General features: G+C 25.5%; 1 protein-coding gene across 2 annotated transcripts in view; it reads right to left on the bottom strand.

Annotated features, from left to right (window-relative positions):
• LOC114126365 (atrial natriuretic peptide-converting enzyme-like) overlaps positions 1 to 20,410 on the bottom strand; it is a 155,501-nt gene that overhangs the window by 37,985 nt on the left and 97,106 nt on the right. For both annotated transcript variants that reach the window (XM_050204353.1, XM_027990301.2), the window contains exons 4-8: positions 13,593 to 14,027; positions 11,091 to 11,399; positions 2,766 to 2,886; positions 1,885 to 2,076; positions 1,172 to 1,288 (exon numbers count right to left, since the gene is read on the bottom strand). In XM_050204353.1, the coding sequence (XP_050060310.1) occupies positions 1,172 to 1,288; positions 1,885 to 2,076; positions 2,766 to 2,886; positions 11,091 to 11,399; positions 13,593 to 14,027 (1,174 nt within the window). The remainder of the gene's footprint in view (positions 1 to 1,171; positions 1,289 to 1,884; positions 2,077 to 2,765; positions 2,887 to 11,090; positions 11,400 to 13,592; positions 14,028 to 20,410) is intronic.

Here is a 20,410-nt window from a genome sequence, read left to right as displayed (position 1 = left end):
TCGTATTGCCACGAAAGACTCCTTAAATAGTACAAAAATATCTCAACAATCTTAAAATATATTAAATATTCCAACAATGCGAGTTTGAATAACAAAGTTACTGAAGTTGAAAAAAAGGGAACATGCATGGTGGATCACTGTATATGATATAAATTATAATTATTCGTATATGTATACAAGAACAAAGATTGAAAATCATAAAATTCTAATGCTAATGACATTAAACCTAATCGTTATTATTATGGACTAATTTTATCTGCACGTAAGGTGATTATTTTTATTGATACGGGATCATTATTTGTAATGCATTTGAGTGAAATATATGAGAAAAACTCCCTTCGATGTAAGATAGTTGAATTTTTTCCAGTGAATGAGATCATAGTCAAAAATAGAAATAGAAACAAATAAAAAATATATACTATAATAATTTATAATTACAACATTTTATGCATTATTTATTATCATGAATATATTTGTACAATACCGGAATGCGCTACAGTGGCGTTACGGAATTTATCGTAAACTAATCTTTTGTGTTCGACGTTTGCCCTCTTATGACCTAACAAAACTATTGTTCAATTCAATATTATGCGAAATTAATTGTTCCGAGAGAATATCATAATTATTGCAACAGCGTTAACGATTCGTTAATAAATACTATTATTTTTCGTCGGGGTAGTTGCCTTACGGTTTTCGCGAACATATTTTTCGTGATTATGTTGCATATACATACCCATATCGATATACGTATTATACGTAAACATACTTTACACAGTAGTCTGTTTGATTTTATATTATCTACATACCATATTATTATAAGACCCGACTGGTGGTTTTCAATCGATTGGAGTACTAAATCCAAAAGGTATTATATGACTCTGTGATATAATGAAAACTTTGATACAATATTGCCTTGCCAACACATACCCGCGACTGCGTTTATAATAATATGTGTATGATATGATACAAATTCGAAAAATCCAAACCAAACTCGTAAACATATATTATAATATATGTATATATATATTATATTTTCAATTACAAAATTGCATGCACATCCGAGTGAATATAAAATATCTTGTTATTATACAACTACATTATACTGTGTATATATACACCATACAGTGTGCGATTGTGAAAAAAGATATATTATTTTTTTAGTTTAAATTACTTTTGGGATAGTTGACGATGGGATACATAGGATTGAAAATGGCAACGTCGTACATATCTTCAACCGTCGGAGGATTCGGTAGAATGATCGGAACGTAATTTTTTTTCGGAGCAAAAGCTGAAAATAAATAACATTCAAGGTAAAAACAATAATTGTTGATATTGTATCCCTTATACTACCAATATATTATATACACGTAAGCATAAAGTTTCTAAATTATTTTCATACATATAAGTAGTATAGCTGTAAACTATAGTGCGCCTATAGGTTATAATAGATACATATATTACACAGCAGTCATAATAATTCACAAAAAAGCTCATTTCGTTGGATTATTAGATGAAAAATGTCGATGCAACATTATCGAAAAAGACGTTCAAATAGTTGGTGAGATGCTATTATTAATAAATTGAGTTGAGTTAGTGCGTTACATATAATGGTATATCATAGGTACATTAGGAACGATTTTTAAAAGTCCAAGAACATATTGTATAACAAAAACTGTGTTTTTGAATTGATCTCGGGTTCTAAGATGTTGGTAAATAATTTTGGACGACGGAAAACCTGGGGAATTCCAATATTGTGTAGAAGAATGGATGGTTTTGCTACAATATGTTGATTATACTTTACATTGGGATATATAATATACGTGACTGTGGTAGGTATATGTAAATATAATAATGTGATATAATATATTTCATGTTATTTTTTACCTGTCATGTTTGATGACGGATCGGTGGTGGCAACATGCGCCGACGAAAGGTCAGCGTCAACGGAAATGGTCTTGAATGGCAAACCGCTATTATTGAAGTCGACTGCGGAGGCCACAGCGTTTGTGTTTCGCATGATAGTCGATGCCGTTTTGCTTACGGACACTTGACCGTCACCACTGCTTGGCAAGCCCACTATGGAAACACGAAAATTATCAAAACGTCCAATGATATTATGTTATGTCATTAAAGTCGTGGTCAAAAGCCGGAACCGGAAAAACATTAAGTGCTCATTGTACCCACTTAAGTAACATTGTCGTAGTTATTACGACTTTTGCCATAATATTGTGATCTACATCAATAATAAATTGTATTGTATGTATTTTAGTTAGTCACCCGAATAAATTGAATTTATAAATATCAGTATATCATACTACCTGAAAAATCAGACTTTGCTCATAAGAAAAAAAAAGTTATGAAAATGCCGTTTCAAAAACTAGTTGATATATAAAAATGCAAGCGTGCCTTTAACAATTTTGAAAAAACCTAGACCTATTCTAAGTTAACAAAAAATATCTTTAAAGTTTAAATCTAATGTTTTTGATTACTTTTACGATTAGATTGTTAATTGTTATTTTTTATTTTGTTATACATAAAAGTGGTCGAAATTTTGATTAATATCAATATCATATCAATGCTGTATTATGTGTTGTAAAAATATCGTCGTAAATTTTTCTAAATATATTTATCCTACATTCAATACAATTTATAATTTGCTGTTCTTGTAAATTTTAAGCATAACGAATGAACTTAAAAATCGTTCAAAACCCTATTATAAAATCAGTTCAGTATAATTATATATTTCTATGTTATTTTTAGGTTACCTCGTACAAAACATATCAAAAGCACTGTAATAAATATCAGGATAGCGATGTTGTATACCACTTGCCGCCTTTGCAGCCGAATAAATACTTCAGTGACATCAATGGCTTCAGTCCCCAATACCTGTGAAATTACACATCATACACATAATATTATAATGTTACAACTTACAATAGGTAGATAATTATTATTCTTAATTATATTTTTACATACATTTATTTCGCTGTTTCAAGTATTGATCCTAGTTTACACTAGTCTCTGTTAGTCAATAATGTTTTGTTTATTTTTTTTTCTGATTATATTATTATAAGAAAGAGTATTGCGAATTTTTAATTTTGATCTCTTTAAAACACTACACACTAGATCCAACTTTTATCTAAAACCACCCCCAAAATTGAAAATTGAAGCATTTTTTACTTCTTATCGTGTATTCATAAACAAAATAGATTTTTATAAATTCAATAAATTTATTGCTCCGCTCATAATTTAAAGTTATTTATAAAAATATATAGGTACCTATGTGATAAACTGATAATTGTTATTAAACAAAAACATTACAAATATAAGTTTATAGGTACATTTTATAGTTGTTACTTGTTACGATTATGTGAATTTATAATCAAAGTATACTTATATAGATAATCTTGATTTTCTAGTCATGTTTAATATTTATGTATAATAATATCATAGACACAAAATGTATTTAATTACGAAACCTTGGCATGATAGTCGATAAACATCTGCATTATTCCTTCGAGTCATCCGATGCCTTAAAATTAAACCTTAAGACGGTGTATGCTTCAATGTTTTTTTACTCAAAACCTAACACTATTTGATATGTTATAAATAATATAATATAAAGTATTGTTGTGTCGTACAAATGCTACAAATCGGACAAAACACTAAAGGGATATGTATTATGCAGTATAGACCAATTTGAAGTTATCAACGTACCTATGACAGAAGATTTCGATAATTTAATTTAATAATTCTATAATATTACATAATCATTATAATATGTCTTGCTTTTGTATTATCGTTGTGTATAATAATTTATATGACCTAAAATGTATACCTAGTAGTTTGTGGTAAATAAATATATTACGTAGGTACGAATTTAATAATACGATCGTATACTATTTCAACTAAATTTAATCAAAAATAATTAATAAATATGTTACGTGTTACTTTGTTGAATGGTCTGAAATTACATATTATAAATGGTACAAGTAATGTGTCTGTAAATGACTACAAATATACTATTATATAACGAAATATGCTAAAAGTGAACCAATTGATGAAATTACAATTAATTCATATAATATAGACTATTTAAAAATGAGTTTCTTTTTACAGGACAAAATAATGGACATTTCTAAAAATGTTTGTCATTTTTTGCGCATGATTTTAAAACGATCAGAAAAAATATACATAGAACTTCAAGTTTTTTCAAAGAAATGTAATCAAAATATCGACTTAGTGAGCATTTTGGATACAAATCCACGAGATTGTATTACTTTTGCTCCAATGAATAACCTGAATTACGAATATCTGAATATTTAATATTATTTGTGATTTTAATACCCGATTTATGTCATTAATAATAATAATAATAATATTAAACTTAACTACGACCTTTAGCATTTACTGTACGCCTTTAATAAAGTAACCGAGTAAGGATTATAATTTTGAGAAACGTTAACGATTATTTGTTAACATGTATAAAGATAAATATTTTCTATGATATTATAATATGTATTATATATTATTCAGAGACAATTAAAATATAATTATTATAAAGAATAGTTTTTTTTAAGCTAGAGATACTTTTTTTTCAACTATTTCTAAATATAATTTTATAGCTATATAAATAGTTTTATAATAATAAAATTATTTAAACGACTAATAAAACAATATTTCTGTATGAACAACTAAAATATATTTTTCCCATTGTCTTAAATTATTTTTCATAATACATTTTGGACGAAAAATTTCGTTCTATTATAAAGTAGGTAATACAAGTAATATAGGCAATAATATTGTATATTCTTATATTATTTTATACCATGTAACCAAGTCTGGATTAAGGGTAACGGGAAAGGCAATGTTCCGGACCCATTGATTTTGGTATGTTAATATTTAAGCTAAATATATTATTTTTTTAATGCGATGAAACAAATAAAATAATTCATTTTAGAAGATATTCGATTATAAAAATTAAAAATATTCATAATTTCATATCATAAAATATCATGAAAAATATTAAATTTATATTCAAATAATTGATTACAATTTTATGAAGTTTGTAATTTAAAATTGGAGTTGTGAAAATGAGAACTATATTATACAACATATATTGAGTTTTATAAAAATAAAACTACATAACTAGTTGAAAAATTAATAAGACATAATATATAAAAAAAAAAAAAAAAAACGAAAGAATAAAAAAAATATATTATCTTCATAATTATAATGGTAGTAAAAAAGAAATTGTGTATAAACGTAAAGACGAAATGAGAAGTGAAATTAATTTTATCATTATTGATAAATTGGTTTTAAAAATAAAAAATAAAATTATAATTATATTTCTATATATCTAAATTGTATTGTCCACTAGATCTAAATAGAGAGTCTAAAAAGAACATTAACATTTTTTATTTCTACCTCTAATAATGATGTTAAATTTTCAATTGAAAAAGAAGTTATCAATAACGTTTTTAAATTTAAGTAAATCATCATTTAATGAAAATGATACATTGAATTTATTTTAATGATTTTGCGAAAAATCATTACAGGATTTATTCCCAATTATTTTAATCTCTCTTAGATTATATTTAACTATCTCAGTTTTATAAGTATAGAACAAGTCAGACTCAAGAAAATTTAACATCGTTGATTATATTATACTCAGAAAATTATAATTTGAAATTGATCTATTTCAATAAACCTTAATAATAATTTGCAAAAGAAAAAGCAAGGAAAACGATCTAAGTTATAAATTATAATTTTTCAGTAACCAAGAATACAATGTGTGATATTTTTATATATATATTATGTATTGTACATTATTACACTATTATTAATTTATTAGTCTTAAATATATATATTTATTTTTTCTGTATAGTACCTACAAAGATATATCATTTTACCAATACAACTATGAACATTGTTTTGAAGTTAAATTTAAAATGTTTCACTAAGTCTTTACGGTGTACCAATTGATAATTGATTTTTAATTTGGTCTTGCGTGTGATTTAAATCGGATGGGTACGTATCCAAAGCAGAAAGCTCTTATGTCGCATACAATATATAATTAATAATACTATTGTAAATTGTATTACAAATATTTAGATATACAATCACAGAGTGATAAAATAGTTTAAACTATATATGGTGTACGTATGTACACATTATTCGGCGGTGTACACACAATAATGTAGCGTTAGACGTTTCGTGCAAACAGCGAAGAAACATAAGTAATTAAAACGTTTGCCGCAGTCGAGTGTATTCAGAGTTGAAATATTCAGTAAATCGCGATAATGTGGTGATGGAAAAATAAAATATTGCATACGGAAGTAAAAATAATAACCAAAACTTTCATTACATGATGGGAAATCGTAACATTTTAATAACTGAAATATAAATTATTACTATATACTATAAAGTATATTAATAGGTACTGGAATTATTATTATTATCATTATATAATATATAATTAATTAATATTCCGGTTGACGGTTTTGGCATCTTAACGTTGATAAATGAACCAAAATCTGATTTAAATTTCAACATATTATAATTTATAACTAATATTGTAATTTATTTGTAGCTTGGTGTACATTAAAATCTGCTGACCTTTTAATATTATAAGTACCTACTATGGAAAAAGTTCCGGAAAAAATTACATATTTCTATTAATACATAAATACTGAATAATAAATGAATAAATATTTACCTAATTTTTATTCATATAATATCATATATTCAATATTATATAACAATTATTTCGTATCAATTTCATATGCATCACATTTGTATGAAAGTATATTGAATGGAAAAAAAACATGACCTATGTAAAGGAAACAAAATACGATTTTAGTATTATACCGAATAAGAAGATTCAAGCGCCTCTTAAATTCAATATCTTAATTGAGACTATATTATTCAGTTATATAATACCATTCATGTTATATTTCGCAATTTAAGCTATCTTATTAAGCTTTCCTAAAAATAGGTGTCAAACGAATAGCCATGAAGAAATGGTTTGAGTGTTTTAAAAATATTTATCGTACAATTTATATGAGGGAAAAAAATTTCAGACATAACCTAATCGGAGTTTTGTATTGTTCTAAATAAACAACTGCTTATCAAAAATCTGTTTTTATGTACATTTTTTGAATAATCGTAACTCAAAAAAAAAAAAAATATATAGATGGATTTGACCTCTCAAATTTCCTATTTAAAAGTCTTTGTATCGTCTTTTAGGTCATAATTAATATTGTTATGACTAGGAAACGCCAAAATCGCTATTTAATATTCTATAATAATAATAACATTATACTAATAAGAATCAATGATCGGTATTTAATACTAATAGAATTTTCTACAGATCATCTGAAAACCGTATACAGTTATTGATTTGATACAATTTATATGACACGTGTTTGATGTACATAATATTATGATGTGTTAAATTCTATAAATCTTGAAATTCGTAGAGAATATTATTATATAATGCTCGTACGCCTCAACGGCGGTGGTATTGATATAACACTTTTTATACTTATGCACTATATGCGCCTATCGATCCTAGAGGACGAAAGGCTCTTACGCGGAATCCGCAGAATAATATAATATGCTTTCAGAAGATTTCCACATAAAGCTTATTTCTGCTATTTGATCTTCGGAAAATAACAATAGCAATACGTGAAATGTGTTTGTGTATACGCAAGGCCACTTGTTGCGCACTTGCGCATAAACCATATAGCCAGCATGTTACTAAAGCGTCGCGTACATTTTACGGCTGTCATCCGTTTAATCCAATTAATAACCACGTCGTAAATTCCGTCAAAATCATTGTGTTTTATTTGAATATTATCATCAGGTATGATGTGCATAAAATGAATACATTGTGTACATCAAAGACGCAAAGCTATCAGTTTTTTCGAGAAATTGGCAAAGATAAAGGAAGTCCACTTATAACTATAATATTATTATAACTTATGATAGCTCGTCATCAGGCTGCTTCGGTACATAATAAAATATAATGTTTAGCAATGAATTATTTTTAACTCTGTGTCATTATGTCCAAATGACTAATAACACGTCTAATTACATCGGTAGGTATACAGTGATGTTTATACTGTTTGTATAGTTATTTTTACAATAGAAACACTTCTCATCTGCTTTAGTTGTCAAATAAAATCCCAAATTTATTTTGGTTTATTTCAAATAATATACACGTTTAAACATATTTTGTAACTATAAGAAATTTATATTAGAAAAATACACATTAATGGAAACAAATAATTGTTAATAAAATATATATATTATATATTATTTTACACATACGTAGTACAAAACGTTTTTTAAAAATTAAATGAGCAATAATGCAATATTGTTATAAACTAAAATCATAAGCATAACTGTTCAGTTTAGTAATTATTATTGTCTACTAATTACTTTTTAGTCCTTACATAAACATTGAGTAGAAAAATTATTATAATTGTAAATAATTTATAACATATGCAATTTTATTGTAAATTATACATTTTATATATTTTTTTTTTTTTTGTTAATTTAATAAATGTTTATTAAATCTCTATTCAATTAAAAATGTATTATTTTTGTATTTCAACCAATTTAATTAAACATCAGTTAACCGAGAAAAGTTGAAAATGTATTGTTGGTCGAATTTTTATTAACTATGCGTATTATAATATATCTTATATTTTTTCGAGATCAAAATATTATTATAAATTATAAAATGTTTATCCACACATATATTTTTTTTTTAATGTGCCACAATATTATAACGCTCTATATACACAATATATAGATATGGACTCAGTTGAGTCGTTTTAAATATTCATTAAAACTAATCAAACAAAGATCTAAAACAAATTTATTTTAAAACTTTTATTACTAACAAAATGGTTTATAAGATGGCAATATTTTCCGTATCGATCAAGCGCAAACTTTTTCGGAATAAATAATAAAATCTTCCATATAATATACATATTATTATAAATGTCACCGCCTATGCTGTGTTTAATGCATTACACGCTTTTTCAAACAAATTCTGCAAAAATCTTCATGGTTATTTTAATACTGAGCTATACTAGCCTACTTAATGCAGAGATAAAAATATTAGTATACGAACAAAATTATATTTTTAAAAGAAGATTTTTTTGTCCGCGGCAACCAAATTAAATAAAAATAATTTTCTATTTTTCTTGTTCAACCTCTGACCAATGGCAGCAACCATACATGTATAAAAAAAACATTAATTTTGAGAATCAAATCTATATGTATGCCACAATTATAAAGTGTTTAACTTTCTAAATAAAAATTAGCATAGATCACTGGTTAATGCCAATTTGTGTAAAAAAAAAAAAAAAAACATAATAAATACTTATTATTGTTAATTATTTAAAAAAAATAAAAAATTGTACTATTTACTTTAATTTTTGAAACAAACAATTTAATTTAAAACATGAAAATAATTTATATTTGTACATAATTTGTTAAATAAATAAATTAAACAAAATTGTTAATTATTATAAATTTATAAATTATTTTTAACACAAAATATACGAGTATGTGCAGATAAATTTGGCTTAAAATTATTATTGTTATAAACGCACCTTTTTATTTTAGCGCTGATGGGTTATACCTAATAAGGATTCATTTTTTTGGACCAAATGTATAAATCTCAGATCACTCTTGCAGAGTCTTCTACCTATTAGTGAAAATTTCAGTCAAAATCGGTTGAGCCGTTTTGAAAGTTAGCTCGAATACACAGACACCTCAATTGTATTAATTTGTATCGATAAATAAAGACTTTATAAGGGCAAACCACACATAAAAGCGTACGTAATATTTTGTAATATTTCACAGTTCATTAAAATTTGATAGTTGATTTTTTACTATTATTAAACATTTAGACGATTTATGACCATAATATTGTCTATGTAAGCGAAAATAATTATTTTGACCAAACTTCATTTAGCTATGTAATATGTTCGATACACATTAATATCAATTAACTTGAAAAAATTATCTGTCGGTCCTTTACGACCTTGGTACCCTAAAATCATGAAAGATTCTGTTGGTTATAATAATACTAGTTACAATATCTACCTAAATATATGTTTTAATATATTATCCTTTATATAAACTTAAATCATAATTACATATAATTATTATTACCTCCATATTTACATACATTGTAGGCTTCTTGATTTTTATTTTATAAATACTAACATTGCCAAAAATGTTTATCTTTTGTCACAGTTATATAATTTTTGTTCTATACATTTATTTATTTTTTATTTTTTGATAAAAATAATACTTTGGAGTTTCATTAAGCTATAGATATGCAGTTAATACAAATTTGATATCAAACACAAATAGTATTGATTTGAAGCTATACCTAGTTTAAATGAAATACTTTTTTAACTTCAAAGTAGTTATATTCAAAAGACAATGAAATGGGCAGTGTAAATAATAATTTTATTGCTTAAATATATTTGGTCAATAAACTAATGATATCGTTGTGTATTATTAAAACTTAACATTGATTAATTATTGATAGTTTATAAATATTTATAATATGTTACTTAAAAATAATATTTACACTTCAATAAATACATATATAGATTATTATATAATCATATAGGATTATTTATGCAAATACATAATATGCAGTGTAATTTGTTCGTTCATTCACCCTCCTCAATAATAAGCATTTTAATTAAACATTTTTTCCAGACGTATTTATTATTTTTTTTTCAAACAAGAGAGATAAGAACAATACCAACAATTATTATGAATGTATAAATGTTTTTATGAACGACAGAAAAACAATGCTTCTTAATTGTGAAATAAATTACTTAAAAAAAGTCTTCAATTAATCGTCCTACAGTAGCTTCTATCGTTCCAAAACTTAGCCAAGCAAATGCATGATTTTGGCATTTCGCCATAACAATTTTCCGTGTTTGGATTTATTTTCTTATGCATTAATATCTTTTTTTTTCGTGTGACTTAGATAATATAAAATACTTAATTCAGACCGATCTAAATCAAGATAATAATTATATACTTACCCGGTGTTGCAACGAGTTAGGTGAGTTTTCATTAAATTCTACTACTGCTTGCAGGCTGGCTGGCGTCGAATGACTCTTGGTCAGCTCGGCTGTGCTGCTGGAGCTTATCGGGCCGCTGTTAGCCGGTGAAAACCTAGCCCGACCATTCCACTGATCGCACACCACATACCTGTCTAGTATGAAGCGTTTCTTGTTAGATCTGGATGGTATCAATTTGGCATGTGATGACAGTAGAGGGGTTTCCATGCTTTTGGTAGAGTAGCCGGGCGACGAGTTGACGCTGAACGAGTCACTCCAATGACCGCTGTCCTGTGAACGTTATTATGATACATAATATTATTTTTTAATATGGATGTAAAAACAACTAATAATAACATGTGTAGGATTATAGTAGAATTGTCGAAAATCAGGTTTGGAGGATTAAGGTGATATTTGAAGGAACTCATTCATCCAACGTTTTAAGGACGTGCTTAGCCTCCCTCTTAGGTTATGTGTTTTTAAGTTATATTATATACCTGTAATCATGTTGTATAAATAACAAACATTTCATTATCTTGAAAAATATTTATTTAAAATTCTTTCAAATATACAAAAACTAGAATAAAAAATTCCGAATTTGAATTTTGCTCTGCTATATATAAACACACGTGTACGATATGAAATTATCTTAAGCATCCTACATTATCCTACGTTGTTTTATAAAAATACATATTTAATTATATGTAATAACTTATACATATATATATGTTAGTTTGACATTATCTAACTTATTATTATACTGTGAGAAGGGTCAGTACCCAGTCTTGAATTTTATATACAATTTATATTATTTTAGGGACCGACTAAATATATTTTATAATGATACATAAAAAACTGTTTTTAAATTATATTTAATAAAATAATAGCAAATCTAACACCCTGATGATACTTTTTGAAAAAATCACAATGCCTTTAATCCAAAATAATTAGTATATTGAACACAGATATTGAATCGTAGACTCGCCCATTTAAAAATCGATAGAGTATAACAAATATTAGCTGCACCATCGATTATAGAAAGACTATTTTATGCAAATATCTATTATTGATATAATATATTATAAAATATGACCTAATTTTGAGAATAAATTAAATTTATACGAATATCCATGTTAGGAATTTTACATTAAAATTAGTACATTAAAATAAGCATTTTTTAATGTCCATTATATTCAATATGTGATGATCACCGATCGGTCTACTTTCATCATATTACATTAAAAAGTTATGTTGTTATAGTTTGTTGTTAATTAGTGACTAATAAATTATTACTATTTTAATTTCATACATTATTACGTTATACCAACATTAAACTAAAATATATTGAATTACACCTGAGTTTTAAATACGATATGCATATACCTATACAGCTATACTTTCCATCTTGTAATATCAAAATGAAACATTTTTTTTCTTACGTGAGTTAGCCTGACTATCCATTATTTGGTTTATATTTGTGACTGACAAGCCGTAAAATAGATAGATAGAAATCATTGTAATAGTCACAGTCCAAGTGTTTGCCTGTATATTATTATATTTACAAAATTAACTATTTAATAAATTTGTTTATAAATATAAACACATACCTATGCCAAAAATAATGTTAAATAGAATAAAAAAAACTGCATTTATTAATTATTTTAAATTAAAAAAATTAGGATTTTACTGAAAACTATTCTATTCAACAAATATAAATTGTTAAAGATTATCAGCTTATCCTTAAAAATTGTAATTAACTTGGGAAGCTTTTTGCTTGGAATGTTTTTTGAAGATAACCAAGTTTACTTCTATAAATTTTCAAAAATATTTTCATTTCCATTTGGTTTTTATATTAGGTACCTAAGAGGTGTAAATTTGTTTGTAGGTATTTAATGGTTTTAACTTTTCAGAAACATATTATGATATTCTTTTACATAAAAATGTAAAATTGAAGTTATTTGATTGAAATTAAGTAAGATTTGTTTTACCGTTGATTTGTATAATTTAAAATCTCTTTTTCGATCTAGTCTATTATGGTAATCACATGAGTACAAACTACCTAATACTATTCAAATGCACTATACCAACTGATTGTATTTTTGATCTAATATTATTAAGTCAATATTTTTTAATACTTTATTGTGTGAATGTGTTAATATAAATAAGGCTTTTAGTATTAGAGAAATTATACCTAGAATAGATTTTAAAGATCTTTTAACGCATTTTAATTTACTTTTCCTAGAGCCTAAATAACTATGTTATATCAATGAATAAACAAAAAAAAAGTTATGATGATCCGATTATAAAGTTAAAACATATAAACCTACAAATAATTTTACTTAATTTATTGAAATGTAATGGAACAAATCATGGATTTTCCAAAAAGTACTTACATTTTGGGAAATATACATAATAAAAGACTCTGCAATGTAAACTTTCAAATATAATATTAATCGAAATACTACTGTACCCATATTACCTCACCTGTCTATTGGGTGACATGGTCATGGCGGGTGTCATCATCTCGTAACTCTCGCGGCTACCACCGTCCAGCGGTTCGGAAATGCATTTTATAGGCGGTGGTACTTTAAATCTTCTGGCGCGCAGATGCGGTTGTTGTTGTGGTTGCGATTGCTGCTGTGGTTGTTGTGGCGGTTGCGGTTGCGGTTGTTGCGGTTGTTGCGGTTGTTGTGGTTGGTGTGGCTGCTGTTGGACAACGACCACGTCTTTGGGATGGTCTTCAATGCATCCTCTAATGGTTTGCCGGTCAATCGGTGGATCTCCCGCGTAGATATTTGTCGCACGTGGTGGTGGAGGCAACTTGTATTGGGCTGGCCTGGGACCTATCACAGGCGGTCCAGGGTTTCGTCTTGCTGGGATCGAAGGCACCACTGTCAATGGAGTGGCCGAATATAATGCCTACAAAAAAAAAAGCATAACGTATTCAAAGACGCATTCCGACAAAGACGTTAAAGCGAAATGTCGATCAGTGTGTCCAATCTTAACGGTAAAGAGATTATAGGACGCGGAACATTTAATTTTCACGTTTAGTGTTTAAGAACTTCGTTTTTTATTTTCTATTGTGCTGTTGATTTGATTTTTAATACATCATTAGATGAGTAAAAATAAAAATATTATTCAAAGATGTCAATAATTCTAATTTTAACAACAATATTATCACACAAGAACGTTGTACGTAAGAGCGCCAAATGACAAAAATCAAATCGCTGAAGTATTAAATTAAAATCACACGTCTTAGATTTTATCGAATTTCAATTACGATGTTGTATAGTCTAAAAGGAAATTTAATCAGTTAAACGCTTATTTTATCGCGATGAAAAATACGTGGGAATTATTTACGTTTTCTTTCGGTTCCTTAGAAAGTGTATACTAGCAATCAGTGTAATATATATACCTATAGTATATTTGATCATTTTTCTGGGATTTATAATGCGTTTTTATATTACATAATATAATATATTTATACTCACAGCGCAGCATCCCATTATATTAGATTTAAGTATAAATATTTTTATTTTATTTTTTTATCAATTATTACTAAATCATTTTAGAAAGAAGTTGCAAATAAATTATTCCCTGTAATTATATATATATATTTAATATTTATAGATTTAAGATTCGACCTTTATATTATAAATTTATTTACAATCGAAGTATCATATTTAAAATATTGTAAAGCAGTATGCATACAATTGTATAAAACGCCATTTATTTCATTTGTTCATGTTTCTATTTGAAATTGTTTTTCTACTTACTTAAACAATAATTTACTACGAAATCAATTAATGATATAATTCAATATTTGTAGATGGTGTGTTTTAGTTATGTTTTTGAAGTTCGAAAGTAATATTTATTTTTATATATTTGTAGTTTGATTCATGTTTTTATTTGTTTGATAAATATTCTTTGGAAGTACTTTCTACGTGTATAATTAATTTTAATCGTCATTAATATTTAATATTTTTAAAAAAGACAACGAACTATTTTTGACGACTAGAATATGTTATAAATATTATAATATTATTTTCTAAACAGGCTAAAATATATAACATATATAATATAATATTATATGATGTAAAATTAAAGGTATAATAAAACTCAGTAATATTAAGAACAACTTAATAATCGACAACGTTTACAGACAAAATTAAAAAAAAAAAAAATGATAATAAGATAAAGAAATATAGATTTTTTTTGCATTTGCAAAGAATTTAAAAATTAATTGTTTATAAAAAATATATTTTTGTAATTTAAAGTAGATAAAAAATGTATTATAGTTTATAATAAAGTATCATTTGGACAAAAACATGCAATTATTACAATACATAGTACATATATTATAAGCACATAAAAGAACTTTTGACTTTTTTCCAACTCATATTTTCTGAATGAAAAAAAAATGATACCTATTATATATAGACTTTTAATTTTATATTTATTTAAAACTTTTTATTTTTTAAATTTTAAGCAACATTAAAATAAAAATTATTTGACATCAAGATTAAATTCTCGGTTTATACATTTTGTCAACTAATATAGTAAAAATGTATCTTTATTTTTCAAAAAAGTTAACGTAAAATTGATTAAACAACGTAATCATCAAATATGCATGGCAGTTCTAATAATAAAAAAAATTGTAATTAAAATTTATATCCATCATTTTAAAATCGTGGTTTTTGTTGTCTTTAATTTAAGATTAATTATATGCATACTTAAATTATTTTATAACGTTAATTATTTATGAATTTTTTTAAACGTTCTTTTAAAATTTTATAATTGATAAAATGATAGATAACTTAGAAGTATATTCAATACCCAAATATTATTTTTTAGAGTTCAGATATATATTTAAAATAAAGAGAGAAACAAAATAATGTAATAATATAAATATTCAGTATTAAGTGTTCAAATACCTACTTTACGACAATTTATATTTTTTTATACATAGTATTATGCATTAAATTGTATTACAATACGCTTATCAGCTGTCAATCAGATTTATTTAATGGAATATTACAATATTATAATATCATATAATTGGAGTGAAAATCCATAAAATGAAAGTTTATTGTATATATTAGGGTTAATTTGTACATTTCAAGACATTATGGAACTGCCCATTTGGATAGAACCCAAAGTAATAGAAAGTTACAAATGTGGTTGCAAATGAGTTATATCAAAATATTGGCATTAGTCCGGAGTCAATCATATAAAGTCGAAGGTCCAACTTCACGATTACATTTACATACTTAGTTTGGGAAATGCAACTAAATCGATTTTTGTTTTGTTTTTTTTACTACTTATATTTTATAATACTTTGGTTTAGAGTGTTTAGACAAATATTTATAAATTAATTTTTTTTTATATAAAATGTTTTAATTTTTTCATACATCTCATCCATTTTAATATTATAATGTAAGTAATACTCAAACTTTCACAAGCACTAAATTATACCTACACAACTCTATTTTATACCATGAGTTGAATTTATTACTAACAATACACATGCAACGCTATATCTTAAATTATTAATAATGTAATTATAATATCTTAAGAGAAAAAACTGATTTACCAATTATTAGATTTATGAGTACCAAAACTATTGTGACAAGCCAATTAGCCATAGCTAATAGGTATTAATTTTATAAATGAATTAATAATCTTGACATGACGCTAATTTACAGGGTTATATCAAACGTATTTCAATATAAGGTACGTATACTTGCCATTTTTAAATACGAACAGAAAAGATGAAAAATAGTTTCATACTATTCATTTTTTATTATATTTCTATATTTCTCTATAAAAATATGTATGTTTCTACCTATAATGTTTTATATCAAATGTACTTTTTAAAAGTATTCAAGTATTCAAGCATTTAAAATTTGTATTTAAATAATTAAAAATTAGTAATTAAAGATACTTAAAACTGTTTTAAAATTATTCCTTGCTTTAAATATCAACAGAACCTTTTTATTTTTGCATAATCGTGTTTCACATTAATTTTACTAAGCATTTTATATTATATTATTTGGCGTAAATAAATAAAGTCATCTGTTTTATTTTTCAAGGTATTGGAATTTAAATATTGAGTAGGTATACGTAACATACAAAAATACATATTATTATGCATGCCTGTTATGATATATTCTCAATCGTATTATTTTATTTCATATAAACAATATAACAATAATTGTATTATATTATTATTTTGTTATATAAATAAATATATAAACTAAATCGAAGAAGTACATAAAATATTTATTTGAGTAGGTACTTAAAAAATATTTCAATACTTTTACTCAAGTAGGTATAGGTACGTATTAAATTCACAGGAAACTTTGTATCTCTTTTAAGTTTGTAATCGTAATTTATTCAATTGATGATTTGTTTTCATTTTTTTTTTTTTAAATTAAGTTACAATGTTAAATTTACTACAAAATAATATTGGGTTGCCTAAAAACACGGAGCCAAGTATATACCTATGTACATATTCGATAACCTACATTAAACATAACAAAAACATACTGTTCTTTTTCTATGCACACATAAAATTTGAAAATTGTCATACTATGTATTATTATATTGTTTGTAGTTTTTTAGTGTTTCTACTACCTATTTAAATAACAAAATAATAACATTGAAATTATAATGTGAGCTCTCTAAGATATTGACAAACAATTATAAATCAACTTTATAAGAAAAACTTTATTGCGTATACCAATAAAAAAAAACTGTGTAACAAAAATATTTTTATAATAATATCTATTATAACCTAATACCTTTCCAATACAGATTCAGTACAGATTCTTGGAAAAAAAGAAAAAGAAAATATAAAATTTGACCCATTATTTGTGTAAATTATTTTTATTTCAAATCTACGACAACGGTAACACCGACAATTGTTCAACATCGATTTTATATTAAAAAGTACTTTCCAATTTTTAGTAAATGTAACTTTGAAAAGATGGCTGTACTAGGGGCGTTTAGTTGACCGTAGAAATCTAGTGTTTTGTACGAATGTGGTGAATTTGTTTCATGACCTCTGTCGTTGACTTATATTAATAGTTATCGGTAAAAACGAATCTAAAATCCAGTTTTATTTTCGTCATTAATTATTCGAGCAGTACCGTTAACTACTCTAATTGTTCCACTCTAATCGTACTAATTTTCAGAATACGATAGTTCCAAATCATTATAGGAACCATTTTACAGGCCCTCTATACTCCACTTTTGAACTTGCAAGGTTGTATAAAGCATATATGTTTTATTGCCAATCGGATCAATTCCAACGAACTTTATTACTAAAACATGTATAGGTCCGAATCTCTCTCTCTCAAAAAAAATTAAACATGTTTATTGTTTATTACTGCAAACAAATTGATTTTAACGACAATAATTAGTTGTTGCTATAATAAGAGAGGCTGGAATTTATCGGAACATTATATATCTATATAAATTTATACAAATATTTTATTTATTTGCCAATTTATTTTACTAAATAATTAATAATTTATATATAACTATTTCAACTGTAATCATTGTAGGTATACTTAAAATTATTAACAATCCAAATCGTTACAAAAAAGTTCGTAAGTGTAACAATACATACAAATTTTACACGAAAATCAGAATTGTATAAATATTTAAATCAAAAAATTAGATCAATCTGATATCTAAAATGTTAAAAATTCATATCATTGTCTATAGCATATAGCTGGTAACTGCTTTAAAAAATGCGTATTTTTTTAGTTGAAATAGTCAATACGTGAAACCTGGCAGCCCTTATAAACACGTTGAGAAGTTCTCGTTATAGGTAGATACAATTTTATTTTATCAAACATCTGTTCTTGATTTATTTGACATTGGCATAGTCACGATGAGTATGAAAGTGTCACGACGTTTAAATCACATGTTATAAAGTTACAGCATTTGATGTTAGTCGAGATCGAAAACGCGTGTGTTCTTCAAAGTCAAAAGTTGTTTTGTGTATGTTAAACATTTTTGTTCAAATAATCTTTTTTTTGGAATTACACGTGAAAAATGGCAGATGGAATATCTGCATATTCATCGTCAAACTCAGAATGTATGTAAATAATATTTCCCGACAACAACTATAGGTTAGAAATCGCAAAACGGAATAATCAAAGAAGTTGCTATCCTTCCGTTGTGTTGGAATAGTGATGTAAATATAATACATATATAAAAAAAGGGAATTTGTTTGTAGTATGAAATTAAAATTAGATTTACTGATAAATAATACCAGAAAAAAATGTAATAATATATCTGGCCTGTATATAAAAATTCATATACTTTAAAATGGTATACCAATGTTGGCTAGGATATGGAATATGCGGTTAAGTTAAATTTACATAATATGCGTTTTTTCTACGAATTTAAGGTGGTCCGTTGATCATTATTAATTATTGTAATTTAATATAAAAAACGATTAATACACATGGTACCCAAATTAAATTGATATATTTCATAACTTGACATATGACTATAAATACGATTTTGACGGGAAAAAAAACTTCAACTTGAATGTTTAATAAATTCAATGGTTATTAGTATATAATATATAATATCCAATTATATATAACTAAATAGTGTGTCCGTGCCTAATGTATAGACCTATAGATCACTTTGTACACCTACATTTTATCTATGAACACATAAAATATAAATTATTATTTATTTAAAAGTTAGAGAAGTTCGTAGTTTTATCAACTAGTTAATCTTATGTTGGTTAATGAAATTTAAACATTTTTAATTTCTTATTTAAGTTGAAAGTTATCGGTTAAAATAATTTTTTTTATATGTTCAAATATAAGATTTCTAACATTGCTCAAATTTAAAGTATTACATCGAGTTAATAATTATCTAACTAAAATTTTTAGTGATGGTAGGTTAATTGAATGGAGTATTTAGTATACTCATATTATGTAGTTTTTGGAAACATTTTATCACTATCACAGCAGGGTGCGTTATCGCCAAGACAATATAATTTTACTACGACCGCTGTAGTATGTATGTGTATCGTGTATGGATCTTACACTCATTTTAAACTATTTACTATGAGATTGTATATATTAAAGATTTTACTTATTATTAGAAATATATTATCTATTCATTATTACACTGTCCTTATAATAAGTATAAGGTCTATGAATAATTATCTAGTCGACATTCGGCAGTCATCAATGTATGGAACATTATGGAACTTTTAGTACCCTATCGTATACCTATACCTAAGTTATTTATAACTTAATTTTAGATAA

This window comes from Aphis gossypii, chromosome 3 (genome assembly GCF_020184175.1).
Source record: "Aphis gossypii isolate Hap1 chromosome 3, ASM2018417v2, whole genome shotgun sequence".
NCBI classification, from domain to species: Eukaryota; Metazoa; Arthropoda; class Insecta; order Hemiptera; family Aphididae; genus Aphis; species Aphis gossypii.
Note: the sequence above shows the minus strand (reverse complement) of the source record. Positions and strands in the feature narration are given on the sequence as shown.